This window comes from Patagioenas fasciata, chromosome 10 (assembly GCF_037038585.1).
Source record: "Patagioenas fasciata isolate bPatFas1 chromosome 10, bPatFas1.hap1, whole genome shotgun sequence".
Lineage (NCBI taxonomy): Eukaryota > Metazoa > Chordata > Aves > Columbiformes > Columbidae > Patagioenas > Patagioenas fasciata.
In genome coordinates this window covers 8688624-8705386 of record NC_092529.1, presented here as the reverse complement: position 1 = coordinate 8705386, position 16763 = coordinate 8688624, and the positions used below count along the sequence as shown (strand labels likewise).

At 44.0% G+C, this 16763-nt stretch overlaps 1 protein-coding gene across 2 annotated transcripts in view; it reads left to right on the top strand.

Moving 5' to 3' along the window:
• Positions 1-16763, top strand: part of FANCD2 (FA complementation group D2) — a 44242-nt gene that overhangs the window by 24135 nt on the left and 3344 nt on the right. For both annotated transcript variants that reach the window (XM_071813066.1, XM_065845343.2), the window contains 18 exons: positions 111-184; positions 267-407; positions 1545-1645; positions 1953-2068; positions 3267-3375; positions 5223-5321; positions 6417-6526; positions 7432-7581; positions 8696-8812; positions 9574-9702; positions 9886-10004; positions 11536-11649; positions 12192-12319; positions 12797-12896; positions 13944-14066; positions 14819-14912; positions 15407-15478; positions 16491-16529. In XM_071813066.1, coding sequence (XP_071669167.1) covers positions 111-184; positions 267-407; positions 1545-1645; positions 1953-2068; positions 3267-3375; positions 5223-5321; positions 6417-6526; positions 7432-7581; positions 8696-8812; positions 9574-9702; positions 9886-10004; positions 11536-11649; positions 12192-12319; positions 12797-12896; positions 13944-14066; positions 14819-14912; positions 15407-15478; positions 16491-16529 — 1935 coding nt within the window. The remainder of the gene's footprint in view (positions 1-110; positions 185-266; positions 408-1544; positions 1646-1952; positions 2069-3266; positions 3376-5222; positions 5322-6416; positions 6527-7431; positions 7582-8695; positions 8813-9573; positions 9703-9885; positions 10005-11535; positions 11650-12191; positions 12320-12796; positions 12897-13943; positions 14067-14818; positions 14913-15406; positions 15479-16490; positions 16530-16763) is intronic.

Sequence of the window (16763 nt, the reverse complement as noted above, 5' to 3'; positions counted from 1 at the left end):
TGGCTGTTCTAGGATACTTTTGCTTGGCCTTCTGCATTTTCCACTGCTGCTGCTGGAGCTTTCTTCACTGAGCACCTTTGCTGAGCAGATTTTTTTTCCTTTCGTTATAGGAAGAGTTTGGGAAGAGTTTGGTGGAGGACTTTCCCAGTGACTTTGTGGTGGATCTCAGCCCCACAGTGGATGGGTATGCTAATCACAGTATTTGTAACGTTTCCGTCACTGAGAACTGAATTTGTCAACAAGAGCTTGTCTGTCTTTCCTTGCAGTTCGTTCTTGTTCCCAGTGAAGTCCCTGTATAATCTGGATGAAGACGAAAGTCAGGGAGCAATTGCTATTAACCTTTTACCGCTGGTGGCTCAGAGCGAGCTTGGCAGGGTCGCTGATGGAATGAGTAACCAAAGTAAAAGGTACTTTGACACTTAGGATTGCAGTCATCCCACAGTTGAAGGAACTGTTTTTATGTGCACTACCCTGCCTGCCAGAGTGCCTGATAAGGACCTAGTCAGAGAATTTACCAGTTTTCAGTATTCTTTTCCTCTCTCACTGTTAAACATATTCAGGTAGGTCTAGAGGCACAAGCTGGTGCAGAACCAGCAGGTTTTTCTGGCCCAGGCTGTTTAGGTGATCTTGGGTAAGTCATGCTGTATCTGCCTTGTTTCCCATCTGTCGTATGAGAATAGCAGCTCTTTGTTACGGTGATATTAAATGCCATATTGAGATGAATAGGCAACTTTGAGGTGGCAAAATTAATATTTTGAGTGATGATTCTGAAATAGAGAGTAACCAAGGACTTGGTATGCATCAACAGTACACGATTCATTCTTACTTTCAGTTCTACTTTGACAATGTAGGCTTGTGCTCCAGAGCAAAACTACAAACATGCAGCCACGAGTGTAATTTGAGTGACAAATATTGGCTTTGTCTTTGGAGAATGGAAAAGGAAGCACGTAAGAAATAAAAACATCCAATTAAACAGTAGGGCACCAAAGTAAAAAAAAAGAAAAGGCTTTTTTTTAACTGGCATCTTCATATCCTGCATAATTTATTGTTATAAGATTTTGTCATGCTTAAAAAAGACATGATCACTTTAAAATAAAATATAGCTACTTTACATGTGTCTATGGAAAAAAAATTATTTTCCTCACTCAGCATGTGAGCAGACGCATGCTATGAAACATTCAAGAAAGTTTCTCCACTGCTCACAGCTGTCTCTTGCACAATTTCTTATAGTTCATTCTGAATTATTCAACTTTGCTTTCTACCAGAAATAAATCTGATCCCATTTTTTGTTCGTTACAGCAGTATTTCTGTCCTTCTATACTTTTCCAGACAACTGGTGATCACCAGTTTTTAAAAAAATTTTTAACCATATGGTGCATTTCTGTTCTGTGTCACTGGGACATACAAGAAGCAAAATAAAGGCATAGCCAAGGTGGTATGGGGAGGACAGAGGACATAGTGGAAAATAAATGATGGGAATTCTGGAGGCTTATAAAACATTAATAAGACCCACTGTTTTTTTGTTTGTTTTTTGTTGTCCCCAGGGTAGTGTCACCAATATGTCTGTCACCTTGTTTCCGATTGCTGAGGCTCTACACTGCAGAGCAAAATGGTGGAAGCCTGGAGGAGATCGATGCCTTACTAGGTATGGGAAACTGACCTTTACAGAGTGAGTCTGTCCAGCTCATTCTTGTCTCAGATCTGTGGAGACTTCCTGCAATGATAGGAAGAATTGTGCACTTTGTGAAAGAGACTGAGATGCTCTGTTGCCCACAAAGTGCAAGGGAGGCAGGGGACACAATTGTTTTGTTTGGGGATGGAGTAGCTGTCTAGGCTTACTCCAGATAGCCATCAGAATTGATACAGGCTTTGGTAAGAGACTTTGTCCTCATGAAGGCCAAGGGAGGGGTAGCAGACCCAGTCCAACGTGTTCTGTTCCTGCTCTGTCCCAGGTTGCCCCCTGTACCTGACTGACCTGGCGGTTGAAGGGAAGCTGGACTCTCTGTCCAAGCAGGAACGGGAATTTCTGTGCTCACTCCTGTTCTATGCTCTCAACTGGTTTCGTGAGGTGAGTAGAGCCTTGTGTGCAGGTTCTGGAGTGTCACTGAGCACTTCCAAGCACTAGTCCTAGGCTTCAGGGGTGCTAATTGATGTTGAAGAAGAGTCTAGCCTCTTGGAAACCTTTTCCAGCAAAGTCCTGGTGATCTCTCAGTGTTCTTCTCTTCATTATCATTTATCCTTTATCCTGCTCCTAGCAGCAACTCTGCTTTCTTGGCCAGAGGCTCTAAGGGCTGCCTCGGTGATGTGAGTTTTCCACCTGCCACTCAGCGCAGTTTGTACACTGGCACAGTTTGGTGTATAAAAAACGCTTTTGCTGTAAACCCCAAATATATGTCTAAGCTATGAGGTACTATATGTCTAAACTATGAAGGGAGCATCAGAAAGAAAAGGTCAGTCTCACCATGCTGGAGAGCAGAGTTGTCACCAGGTGGTCAAGGGCACCGATCGTTGCCCTCTGCTTGGGATGTGGGAGGCCCTGCCTGCGGTAGTGTCCAGTTTGGGGCTCCTGTCGTCACTCTGAGGAGAGTCCAGCTGAGGCCACCAGGCTGGAGAGGCTGGAGCACATGGTGGTTCCTTTCTTGGAGATGCTCAGTGCCCTACTAGAAAAGGCACTAAACAACCTCTTTAGTTAAAGATGCTTTGAGCAGGTTGTTGGACTAGAGGATTTCATGGGTCCCTTATAAATTTGGTTGTGATTGTGTGCTTCGTTCTGTACCTCTGTGAGCCTACAGAAGGGTGAAATGCATTTGGACCATGTATTTGCTAACATCAGTGGTCAGTGGGAATGTTCCCTGCTGGAGTTATTACATGAGCTATGCCAGAGTTGGTGCAATTCCACATCCCCAGTCCTCCCTGTTCCTCCTCTCATCCCAGGGCTGCCTCTGTCCTGGCACACCTGGGAAGTACCGAGGGGTCTCCAAAGCCACAAGCAGCACAGAAACCTGGCAAGGTGCTGTCTGCTAGTTCCTCTTCCTTAGTTAATATTAGACCTGTAGATGTTTCTCTATTGCTTTCTGTGGATTGCACCAATTATGTGCATGTTCTCATGGGCTTTTGAAGAGCTTTGTTTGTGCAGTCTGCATCTGGTCACACAGGCCACTTGTGCTCTGTTGTGTGCTTATTCAGAACTTGAGGATGTTATTCAGAAAAGTAGTAAAAGTGGGTACAGATCTCCCTAAGTCAGTGAATTTGGTTTGTATCTCTAGGTTGTAAATGCCTTCTGCCAGCAACAGGATGCTGAGATGAAGGGGAAAGTTTTGACTCGACTACAGAACATTACAGAGCTGCAGACTGTGCTGGGAAAATGCTTGGCAGGTGAGTATGAAACATTTGTATGTTCTAGGCCTGCATTCGCTGTGAAGTCAAAGAGATTGGCTTAAACATCACTGGAGGAAGTACAGGTAACACATAGTGCATTTTTACAGTGGCCTAAGAGTTCACACATGGACACCTATTGTTTTCAATTTGTCTGAGTCCAAACTGCCTTTCTCAGTGACATCTCTTTGACTGTTCCTGGTCAGACTTGGCAGAATCTGCCCAAGTATGGTGGGTACTGGAGTAAACCAGCCTCTGTCCTGAAGAATCAGTGTCCAGTATTCAGGTTGTAACAAGCTGCTAAGGGATGTTATAAGCACCTGCTGCCTCCAGCTGCTCTGGACACATGAAGTCTTCCTGCCTGGCTGCTGGAGCCCAGCGTGGACAGCTGGGGGTCTCTGTCCCAGACTGATGGTCCAAACTGCGTGGACAGCCACAGACAAGGTGCTGCCTTTTACAGCACCTGTGGATAGGACTCACATAAAACATGTACAGACAGCCAAGTTCCCTTCCTGCTCTTCAGCTGGTTAAGACTGAAATTCACTAGTGAAGGCATGCAAATGACACAAACATTTGCAGATCCTACAGGATTGGCACAGCCCCTCCATCTGCCCAGTAGTCTGCCCAGATCCCAGGGATCTGCTCCACAGCTCCCGTACTCACCAGCTGCTCCAGCTCGCTGCTCTCCAGCAAACAGACGCACACAGACGCTCATCGCACAGGCTCCAAGCACAAAGTCTGTGTGACCAGTAGAGGTACTTCCAAGAGCTATAAGCACCTTTTATCCACTGCCACAGACCCTTGTTCACTGCAGTTCCTGGCACCACAGGCCCAGGGTGCTCCAACTGTCACTGCTGGCCCAGGGTTTACACACGCAGGTCTCACCAGTAGCTGGCATAGAGTCCTTACATCACGCACACACATACGCAGAGGATAGTGAGATTACACTGAAAGATAGTGAAGAAGGTATTTAATGAGAACATGGGACAGACTGTGGTGATCAGGCACAGGATTCAGTCAGACAAGCTTCCTGATTGGAGAGTTCTACTGGCTAGCAATGCTTTACTCATCGCCAGTCATTACATTGTTTCTACCCATTCGCCTCTTTGTTCCTCCCCACCCCATTTCCCTGCACACTCCATTAATTTGCATTATTCTACCCTTCCGCTCCATCAGAATATCCCAAATCCTCAAGTTCTTTTTCTTCCCATTTTATCAGTTACAAAATCCAGGTATCCCACCCCAAAGCCATGCCTGGGCTTTTGGAGTTTTGTAATGGCCCATCAATTATAAACTGGAGACTTTTGACCGTTGGCATTGTCTCCATTATCCCTTGTCTACCAGGTTTGTGTCTGTCCTTGTTTATGGCTTCCCTCTTTACTTGTAATCTCCTTTTCAACTGAAAAGCTCATTGATAAGAAACATAATAAAGAATACACTGTTACCTTCCACATACCCTTACACAAGAGCTGTGTTTGTAAACTAACAGACCAACTTCATTCTAAATGAAGTGCAGCCTCAACTCCTTTCTGCTACTCCCAGAGCACAAGATCAACACTGGAAGGGCTCAGGAATGCTAGAACAGCCCTTAAAGCTTCACCAACATGGAGAGATGTCCAAGGGCAGCTGAGCATTTGTTATCCTCCCTGGCTGAAGGAATGCAGAGACCTGTAGTTCCAGAGCAGTGCAGACATGATAAGGCTGATTTGAGCTCAATGCACTTAAGAGGAGAGGGACATTGAACAGGGTGGTGAAACTGTGTGTGACTTTGTCTACATACATATCTTGCCTGTATTTTGTCATTCAGGAGCTGAACTAACCAAATTTCTACATTTTGGCTCTTTCAGCAATACCCAGTTATGTCCCACCACCAGCTACTTTTGATTCTGAAGCCCTGGAGGCCATACCGTCCATTAATGCTGTTGGTCCAGTGAGAAAAAGGAATGGTAAAGGAAGTTTAAAATATATAAGCAAACAGACGTGATGTGGGGGTTGACTGGTATATTGCACTGCAGCCATTCCACTTGCGTGTGCATAAAGCACAGAATTCCTGGCAAAGTCCTTCCAGCTTGAAATCTTGTCTGATCAACTCCTGTTGCAGCTGAAGTAGAGATGTAAAATAACCTACCCCAAACAGGTGTTGGATAGTTTATATCGTGTTGGGAAAGCTGATGCCCAGCACGTAACAGTGAAAATCCAGGGCTTTCATTCACTGTTTTCACCTGCCAAGTGTTCTCTGCAGCAGTCAGTTGTTCTGCCTTTGGGTTGGTGCAATTGTTCAATACTGAACCTGTGGCTTGAGCTGCCTTGCAAATTGCTGACCTTTACATTGTATCTGACTGATCTTGTAGAAACCTTCCCATGGTTCTACTGCACAAGGAAACGCTTTCTTCATCCTAGCCCATTGCTAGCTCCTACAGAGAAGAAACAGAACTTGCTTTCAGTTTTTCAAGCTGAAGTAGCTTTGCTCTGTTCTTTCTGTCTGTAGTTCTAGTTTAGATTGACATTTCATAGAATTGTAGAATAGTTTGGGTTAGAGGAGACTTTTAAAGGTCATCTAGTCCAATGCTCCTGCAGAGACATCTTCAACTAGATCCCATTTTGTGGAAATGTATCTTGCCTTCAAGCCAAACTGGACAAAAATTCATATTCCATTCGATGAAAACAACTGGAAGAGGGCACAGACCTCTGGCAAACCCATTCTGCAGGGACTGGACCTGTCACATACGAGCAATTAAGACAGAGGGAAAGTTACGACTGTGTTCTGCAGACAGGACAAAGATCCATCACTTTAGATACTTTATTTTGAAGGAGCAGGAGTAAGTGCTCAGACTCGTAAGCCCAAACCAGAGCAAGAGATTCCTGAGTTTAGCTTGTCATGCCTACAAAAAAATCAGGGAGTGCTCTGACCATGGGTCACAGCCTTGAGCACATACAGTTTTGACACTGCATTCCTCCTTTAGGTGTGCTGTATCTCTTGGTAGCTGAGATAAATTGAGCACAGTGTAGCCTTTGTTCCTGAAGTTGCTTTTCTCTTTAAGGAAGGAAAAAAAAGGCTGATGGCAGCAAAGCTGGGTCTGCAGATCGTTCTCAAGCAGATGACAGTTCTGAGGGAAACCAGCCTGATACTGAGCTCTCCGAGCTGGAGAAGGTAGGTGTACACCCCAGGGACTTGCAAGAAAGACAGACTAGAGGAGATGAGATAGAAGCACAAACAAAAGCTAGAGAGAGGGATTGTTAGTATCAGAAGTTAATCACAGTCAAGTTGTTCAATTCTGCTTCCTGACACCTGCCTCCCTTCTGAATTTTGAAAGTTGTCTGCTGCAGAGGCCAGCCACTCTCCTGCAGGCAGCATGGTTCAGGGCAGCGCAAATGTGCAGTATTATCAATAATAACAGATATGATAACTGAGTCAGATATGATAACGAAGTCACTTAAGTTACAGGGAATAAGCAAAGTCTCAGATAATTTGGGGAAGGAATGTATCTAATCTTTCTTACTCAACTAGAGTACTGATTCCAGACGAGTCCTTAGATGCCATGCTCTGCCTGGGATGACAGAATAGAGAAATCCTGTTGTGAGCCACATGTCACATACATCCACTTCTGTGGCAAGGTTGTGAGGAGCAAATCTCTAAGAACTCACAGACTGTCAGCCAGAGGCAACAGAGCATCCCATAGTTTATCATCCTGGTATTTATCAAAGATAAAAACTTTTGCCTTCATCTCTTGAGGTGCTTATGGGTGCTTGTGGTACAAGTCCAGAATGGTTTTCACAATGTCCACTGATTCACAGAAAGGAGATGGCAAAGATTATTTCAGTTTCCTATGTATTTTTTTCCTATAAAATTTTTGGTGACTTGTACAGTCCAAAATTAAAAAGCTTCAAATTTTATGTGCTTGTGTCTCTACTAGCTATCGTGAATTCTTCTCAGTCTTGTTTTTCAACCTCGCACAAAACCCAGAAATCTGTGTGAAAGAAATAATAGCTTTATTTGAGCTAGAAGGTCTTATAGTCTTGCAGGCTACAACCTTAATTCTACCATTTACTTTTCAGGCTGCTGCTGCTGAGAGAGAGGCAGGAAATCCTCTGGCAGAGCTGCAAAGCTATCGCCCATACTTCCGAGAGTTAGACCTTGAGGTGTTCACTGTGCTCCACTGCGGGCTGCTGACCAAGTCTATCTTGGACACAGAGATGCATACAGAGGCGAGTGGAACAGCATAAAACCGTCCCGATAAGGCTCTGTGTAACTGCCTCTCCTGGGGCCTTGGCCCTGTCTGCTCCATTCAAATGCACAGGAGATGGATGTTCAAATGTGTTGGCCCACAGGTGTGAGCTAGGCACCAGGATGGAACTTGTCCCCAAAGAAACTGCAGTATTTCGAGGCACTGAGATAAAGAGGATCTTCCTGAGAATAGCAGACAGCGTAGGAACGTTAAAAACAAAGTAATATAAATGCTACATAAAAGGAAAAAAGATAGAGTGTAGACCTAATGGAAAGAAAGAGGCTTTAACGTTGAACACTGCTAAGCTGTAGGATGTTAAGTACAATAAGAGGCAGCTTGTCTATTAAAAAGAACCTATGACATTTAAGTAAAGCCCGTGTTGCAAAAACGCAAGTGTCTCAAAGCATCAGCAGATCATAAACTCAGCACAAACGTGGGACTGGTGTTGTGGCTGTGCCCTCAGTGTGCAGGGTCCTGTTTTATCATCTGAGAACTTATATAAAACCACATTGCTATGGATGTGGAAAGCAGAAGTGCTTTATTTTGCTACCCTCTTTGTAGGCAGGCTGAGTCCATCTGGAGTCTGGTTTTGTTAGGCTACATAAAGATTCATAGAATGTGAAGAGACCGTGACAGCCTGGCCAGCTCCAAGGACAGCTGTCTCTGTGCATGCAGGTCACAGGCCAACTGGAAGACTGTTTGACAACTCTCTTGGGCTATGTGGCATTATTTCATATTACTGCTTGACTGTTACTCAGTTGGTGAATTTTGTGACTATTTGGACTTAAACCTCTTTTTACCCTTACAAGCTTATTTTCGACATCTATAATCAGTTCTCTCTCAGTAGTTACACATCACTGACATTGCCTCAGCTATGTTCAGAGCACCAGCTTTGCTTCACAGTTCTAGTGACCAGAACCAGTGCCCCATACCTGCACTAGGGGAGAAATAAAACCGGAGCACCTACCAAACAGGTCCCTGGCTGAGGTTAACTAAGCCAGGAGTCATAACTGGAAATGGAGGGGCTGCACTTGAGCTACAAGGCTCTACAATTACATGCTGGCTCCTGGGATTGACTGTTCTTGTGATTGCAGGCTCGTGAAGTTGTGCAGCTGGGGCCTGCTGAACTTTGCTTCCTTCTGGACGACCTGTGCTGGAAGCTGGAACATGTGCTGACCCCGGGCTCCACCAGGAGAGCGCCCTTTCCAAAGGTGAGTGTGGCAGCAGCCGATGGGCTGAGGCACAGCAGGTCAGGGGCCTCCAGGCCTTTCCTGAGATTAATGTTTTCCAAAATTATTTTCTCCTGACAGTTAAATGGAAGTCCTGATGCCCAACAGTGTATCAGAGCAGCAACCGCTCTTTCAAAAGAGATTTCTGTACTGCTTCCCTCTTTGTTTTGCAGCATCTGGTTCTCTGTATGTCTCAGGAAAGGGTGTATAATTGAGACCTTGTAGACTTGAAACTCAAGTCACCCTTTTCCTAACCCTCCCTGGGGAGACCAGCTCTGCTACTCAAGAAGCAGCTCTGGTTAGGCAGCCCAGATAGCTGCTGGATGCAACACAAGCTGCTGGATCTGGGTTTCTGCTTCTTCTGTAGTCTTTAGAGGAACACCCTGATTCCTTGTATTCCTGGCTGATGCCTTCAGGAGCAAAGTAAGGATAAGTGGCCTATTGCATTAAACTATGAGAAATTTACTACAACCTGCTGGACTCCATCACATCCAGCATTCCTTCTCCTTGTAAAAGAGTTACATGTCACACCGGTTTTATTCTTCCATGAAGTGTTATCCACTTGTCTGAGTTGGTGTGGGTTGTTCAGCAGAAGCCAACTTTCTTCTGTGAGCATTCTTGGCAAAGAGTGTATGACAGCAGGAATTGCACTGCTTAGAAGCAGTCTGAGAGGTAGGGCTGGAAACAAACTTATTCTCAAGTAAGGCTGATGAAGTGACTTTAATCTTTTGGGTTTGCTGCAGGAAAGAAGCTACAAGGATATTGGCTTTTCCCACCTGTGTCAGAGATCCCCCAAGGAAATTGCTACATTTGTAGTCAACCTACTAAAGCCACTGTGTAATCACATGGAGAACATGCACAACTACTTCCAGGTCAGTGGGCAGCAATTTTGACTCAGGTTTTGTTGCCTCTAATGGCATTTTTGGTTTTGTTTGTGGGGAAAAATAGAGTGGTTTTGTTGAGGTATTTTTAACATGGAATTTACAGATATGGATTATTGTGCTATTATCTGCCTGTGCAACAGCATTTAATGAATTATTTTTTCTGTATTAAAGGCAGTTGTTATACAAAATCAGGATGTGGAAGATGACCCAGGATTGAACATCCAGGAGCACCAGCTGATGTCCTCTTGTTACCAACAGCTGTTACTAACTTTTCGCTCCCTATTTGCTTGGTGAGTTTAAACATGAGCATATAGTCACCTAAATGAGTACAGTCTGTTTATTGCTTCCCTTTGTTCCTTTTCTTCAAAGTGTTTGTGCCCAACAAATGGCCTGTCAGCCATGCAGAGCAACAGACTGCAGTGGTTGGAGACTTTTAAGCACTTTGTAGTTATGTCAAACTTGATTGCCTGACCCTGAGCAGAACTAAAACTATAGGTGATTAACAATGAATGCACAATGAGGCACTGAACTGGCTGGAATTTGATGTGGTGTTGCATCAAGTAAGTGGCAGACTGGCACACCTAGTTCTGCAACTCCCATCCTGCCTAGGGATCTCGAAATTTCTTACCCAGTAACTCCCCTCATCCTTTGCTAAATTGTCACTGCCTGAATCCTGAGCAATGAAAGAATTTCTTTTGCCAGCGGGAAGGGATTAATGTGAACTTCATTGACAAAAAGCCTGTGCTGCTAATGCACTTGAACAGGATTCATAAATGCCAAACTCAACAATGTATGTGCAGCCTGGGTTTGACCTCTGCATCTGCTAATATAATCCAGGATAGCATCATAAAAGTTTTTTCTGAACCCTAATTATTATCTGTGTGCAGAAAGTGTTTCACCTTTGTACTTAAAAAACCCGATATTAATTGTGTAAAAAGCATATGAGGTCTCAGGTCTCCTTCTCCTGTTTGCCACTACTGGAGTCTCAGGGACCCTGATCCGCTCCCGACCATTCCCGGACTGGTCATTTTCTCATTATCCAGTGTGAATGTTGGCTGTTGTGAGTGTACCCATCTTGTAAAGCAAAGAACCCAACCCACTTGGTAACCTCAGGCAGCTTAAGATCAGTTTTGCTGCTTAGTTTGGATAGGGCGTAACAATTCTGTTTTGCAGTAAGTCAGGTAGCCATATTTTGGGGCCAGCTGTCTAGCCACTTAAATCCAACGACCAAATCAAAATTCCTTTTATATAGATTTAATCAAGCCCTCTTATATTACAGATTGTTAATTGACTTGTGTGTTAAAGGCGCATTTGAGCATTACCATTATCAAGTCCATGTGTTCAGTCTATAGATCTAGAACGTGAAAGCATTCAAGCCTTTCCAGAATGCAGATCCTTGCTGAATGATATCACAGACACCTGTAGTTCAGAGAGTTAATGAAGATCTGCAGGTTTTTTTCCCTGTTAGGCTCCTACCTGGTGTTCAGGGGTGACCAGCCACTATCACTGTACTTGCACAGCAAGTGTCATTAGACATCTTTTTTCAGGTCTGCATAGCAGTGTTTTACTACATACGGACCTTCACTTACGTGAAATGCCTGGTCCCCTCCCAGACAGTTGAACTGAAAAGTATTGTGTGTGCACAAGGTTTTCCATTCCCTGGGAAAGATAAAGTGTGTATGAACTAAGCTGGCTGTCAGATCAGTTTTCAGTTTTTGTGTCCCCTTATAACTTTCATGTTGCAGGGTTCTTTTTGCATCTGATACCTCCCTTCTAGTCTGATTATGAACTGGATTATTTTCCTTTTTTCTTCTCCTTCAGGAATGGCTTTTCTCAGCACGAAAACGCTGACTTGCTAAGGTCCGCTCTTCAGGTGCTTGCAGACCGGCTAAAGCCAGGAGAGACAGAGTTTCTTCTGCTTGAGGAGCTGATAAGGTAGAATCAGTGTTTCCCAAGCTATGAAATTAATGAATTTCAAGCTGTTTTCCTGGTTTTGTGTGGGCACAAAATGGGTGTTTGGGAGCTCTCACAAAGTCCATACTACCTTCAGAGAGCCTTGTATTTAACTGAATGGCAGTGCGGTTAAACCTAATGAAAAGAAACTGCTGGATTATAAAATATGCATTAATCTATGGATCTCATTAATTTGTATGCTATTTGAGATTAGTAGGATGCACAGAAGGAATGAGTATGTTCTGGGTGGTTGAAATGCCTACAGGGACACTAGGTATGAGCAATGTATGAAGATGTTGCTAGACTTAGAGTGACTGGAGCTTGAGAGAAGTTTCTCAGTGACTGAATTTTTATCTACTAGTGGTTCGTTACCTGTTCTTCAGAAAGGCACTGCAAGACGCAAAATACTGGGCAGGGGAGACCTTGGATCTGAGCTGGTCTAATACTTCCCTTTTATTTATGTGTTTCTGGGAGATTACCCTATCTACGCTGTTTTTACCTTTTCCCTTTCTTGTCATCCGCAGTGAGAGTTTTCACTACCTACTGAATTTCCAGCAGAGTGTTCCCAGCTTCCAGTGTGCATTCATTCTCACTCAGCTCCTGATTGCCATTGCTGAGAAACCAATGGCTGGCTGGAAGAAAGAGAAAATGGGTAATGTCTGAAGAACTTCTAATTAATTTTCATGCTGTCCTTTGCCAGTCATCTCTCTCAGCCATACCTTGTCACACTAAGGCACCTCTAGAATTTTTCCTTCTCAGATCCCCATAGCCACTCAGAATTTTAAGTTCCTACCTAGAGATTAGTTTACTATTTTAAACAGTCTCACATTGGGATAACTGCCCACTGGGTGTGGCAGGGAACCAATTCTAACTACTAGTTTCCTGGTTTTAAACATTTTTGCAAGAGACAAACAGGTTTCTTAGCAGTTTTGATTTAAGAAATCTGTGAACTTTAAGCTCGCCTGTTCACATTTATTATTATTGAGGGGCAGCAATATTGTGATCTTTCAAAAAGCCATGGGGACACACTGCCTTTATATGGAAGAAGGAAATTGTCTTGAATTCTTGCAATACATGGGAAATGAAACAGATCTCTTTCCTTCAGTAAATTATCCCTTATGTTTTACAGCTTCCCTAGCAAAGCAGTTCCTCTGCCAGTCATGGGTGAGGCCCGGTGGAGACCGAGAAAAGGGCAGCCAGTTCAACAGTGCGCTGCACACTCTGCTCTGGTAAGGCTCCAGCCATTGTCTCAAGCATGCAGGGGTGCTCTTTTTCTAATAATTATTGTTGCTGCAGAAGAACGCCTTCTCAGTCACAACCCTCATACTTACAGAGCTTGGCCTAAAGCACTGTTTCTACAGCTTTGAAAGACAGTGAAGATTTCTGTTAGCCATTGGCTGTAGAAGCATGTTTGGACCTCATGTTTGCTAGACTATAGTTTGTCAGTACACTTCAACACATCTATACATGGTTGTGTGCATACATATACATTAGTGCAGATCTGGACCAAAGTGTCCAGTTTGATTTTTCTCATAGAATCACAAAATGTCCTGAGTTGGAAGGGAACCACAAGGACCAATGAGTCCAACTCCTGTCCCTGCACAGGACAACCCCACAGGTCACACCATGTGTCTGAGGATGTTGTCCAGTCTCTTCTCGAACACTGTCAGGCTTGGGGCCGTGACACCTCCCTGGGGAGCCTGTTCCAGTGTCCAGCACCTCTGGGTGAAGAACCTTTTCTTCATGTCCAACCTAAACCTCCCCTGGCACATCTTCCTGCCATTCCCTGGGGTTCTGTCATTGGTCACCAGAAAGAAGAGATCAGCACCTGCCCTCCTCCTCCTCTTGTGAGGAAGCTGTAGACTACAATGAGGTCTCCCCTCAGTTGTGTTCTCCTGGACATCAGTGAGAGCTCTTTCATCCTTACCCATAAGCTGTCAGTTGGCTCATCACCTGCCCTCAGGCAGAGCTCCATGCATTCTAGCTGTTTGCTCACATAAAGGACAACTCCATTTCCTCCTCATCCTGACCTGTCCTTTCTAAATACAAGAATGTGGAAATATTAAATCTGGTTATGTTTCAGATCATGGTAACTTTTAATGATGTTACTGTCACAGTTCTCAGTATTACTTTGGATTTCCTACATATAATTGCCTTTGGCATAAGAATGAGCTTGACAATTCTAGGTAGCATGTTGCAGGCAGGGCAGTGTTCAAGAACTTACAATGTTATTCTGGGTAATATTTACTGATGAACTAAGCTAGTTTTGGATTTAGTGTCTACCTGGAGCACACAGATAATGTCCTGAAAGCTATAGAAGAAATCTCCAGTGTCGGTGTTCCTGAACTGATGAACTCTGACAAAGATGGATGTTCTTCTACTTATGCTACACTAAGCAGGTAATAAGATCAAAAGAAACTTTGAATTTCATGAGATGCATAATGGCAATTTCTGCTTTTTAATATTTGATTTTCTTATTTTGTGGTCTATTATGGTTTCACTTTAGTATGGCTGTGGACTACTCTGGGCATTTGTAAACACTTTTTTGGTAGTACACAACAGTCTAGTACATGGTTAGCTTTGTGTCAAGGTGGAATGTCCTTGTGCATTAACACAATGATTTGTCAGCCATTTTAACTGGAGAATGAACTGCTGTTTGTCATCAGGTATGTTGCCTCTTTCTGTGCTCCTTTGGTGGCATAAAGTGCTTCAAAAGGCAGCCTTGGAGGCCTGGGGTGGCTGTAGGCAATCCTGGGCTGGCAAAAGTGCACTCGGCATTCCTGCTCCTAGACTAGGAATTTGGAAGCACAGGTTATGCAGGGCTGGCCTGCAATTTGGAACTATCAAAATCATCTTATGCTGGGAGATGCAAACCTTTCACTGTGCACCCCCAGAGCTACAAAGAAGTGGGTGGTGTCTATGTATGGTTCATATTGGGGAAATGATAGTGACGTCCCAGGATTCTCCATCTGTCTGAGCGATAAGGCAGGACTAGACATGCTTTTGAGTCCTAGGGTCAATCTCCTGTCATTTCCTATTGAGAAGGATGCCCTGCTGGGTAACCTTCAAGTTTTCCACATTGTTCTGGGGGCAAGAAGCCTATCTGGATGCTCAGAGCTGGCTTGTAGTTTTGCTCGCACTTTCTCCACAGGCAGACATTCCCGGTTTTCTTCAAAGTAATGATGGCTCAGCTAGAGAGTTCAGTGAAAAGCATCCCAGCTGGGAAACCGTCGGACTCAAGTGAGGTAGGAAAATACATGCACTGGATTCTTTGAGGGGAAGACGACATAAGTTAAACTGTACAGTACAATAAAGATGGATAAATTGGAAAGGAATCTATTTCTGAATTTCGTCTAGGAAATGCAGTCAGCTTCATTCATCAGATACACAGAGTGACAAATAGGCAGCATTCTTTTTTTTTTTCTGGCTTGTACCACATCAAAAAGCCGGTAAATCCAGCAAAAGCTTTAACCAGAAAACAGGTAGTAATCAGCAAGATACTAAGCAGTTGGTCTGCATGCCTGTGTGGGAGCAGAAAATTATTTTGCAACCAAGAGCTGCTGCGAGAGCAAGGAAGTACATTAACTCTAAGCATTTTAAGCCATGTAGACACTGATTGGGTGGTGAAGCTTTGGTTCTCTGTCTTCAGTGCTTTGGCTACAGCAAATGCTGCGGAAGCATCCAGCAAGGTGAGAGGAAATACAGCATCTTGGGTTATTGTCCCCTTGCATCCCATTAGGTGCAACTGGAGAAGCTGCTGCGGTGGAACATTGCTGTGCGGAATTTCCATATCCTCATTAACCTGGTCAAGGTGAGGTTCTGTGGATTTTTTTTTCTGGCTTTACCTCCCAGCAAAGCCTGGTGTACCCAGCTTCATGAGCACAAGGGAAAACATCAAGTATGGCTGACTAGTGGAACAGCCTGGAGCTGACAAATAAAGCCAGTGATAATCTGTGTTCAAGGGTTTCCATTTAGCTTTCACTTCAATACAACTTAATTCTTACAGCCTGCACATCTTACTAACATAGTTCTCATGCAAATAAGAAGTCTGCATAAAGACAGGATGGTGTAAGGAAGTGCAGAAAAAAGACTGAACAAACACACCAATTCTGTAGTGCAGTGTTTTGTGTCTGAGAGTCCACTGCCAGCTGTGAAAGAGGCAGATGGGAGAAACCCTTCAGGTACCTCTGGAATAACATCTGACAGAAGGAAACATTCTCTTGCTGTACTGAAGGCAGGCTGATATTCTGAACAGGAGGCCTGGATTCATATCTGTAACCTGCGTTCAGTGCTTACCCGATAGACATCAGCGTCACTTGCTCTTGTGGTAACATATGATCTTCCATCTGCTCCATTTCTTTGCTTGCTGCTGGACCACAGCTGTGTGTGACCTGTGCAGTGACACCTGCTGTCTTTTGCCAGCTGGCACGGTTAATGTAATAGCTTCATTATTTCCTCCGAAATATGTAATTTTGCACATCTGTTTTGCTTTGTCTGTTATGTAGTTACTTGCCCATCATATAGACTTGGGTCTCTTGGGTTTCAAAGTGTTAAGAACTTCAGACTCATTAAGTTTGTGCCATTTGCAAAAGGTGCACCTTAGGTCACCAAATCCTACCAGGTACTTGTCTGACAGCCATTACATCACACCACTGATGTGGTGCTTCCTGTTGAAACTTGAGAACCCAAGTTGCCTCAGACCAGGTTTCGGGATTTAATGAGGGGTATGTATTGAAGGGCTATTTTTAATTGGCTGCTGTGCTTACATTGTTTCCTTTACACTTGTGGACTGATCTGGCTCTCATTTTTCCTCTCGCCTGCAGGTATTTGACAGCAGGCCTGTCCTTACCATCTGCCTGAAGGTAAGCAAGAATTCAAAATAATTGAAGAGAGCAGTCTAAGTACCAACTTTCTTGGGTCATTGCCTCCAGCGGAGCAGAGTGGTTACTGAATTCTCTGGAAGAAGCAGATACTGTTTCTTATACCTTAAACTGTCTTCCAGTAGTCCTTATCATATGGCTTGACCACAATGAATTTACTGCCGTTGACATTACTGAGTTTAGACCCTTTCCCCTGTCTCCTTTCCCTGTGGTACT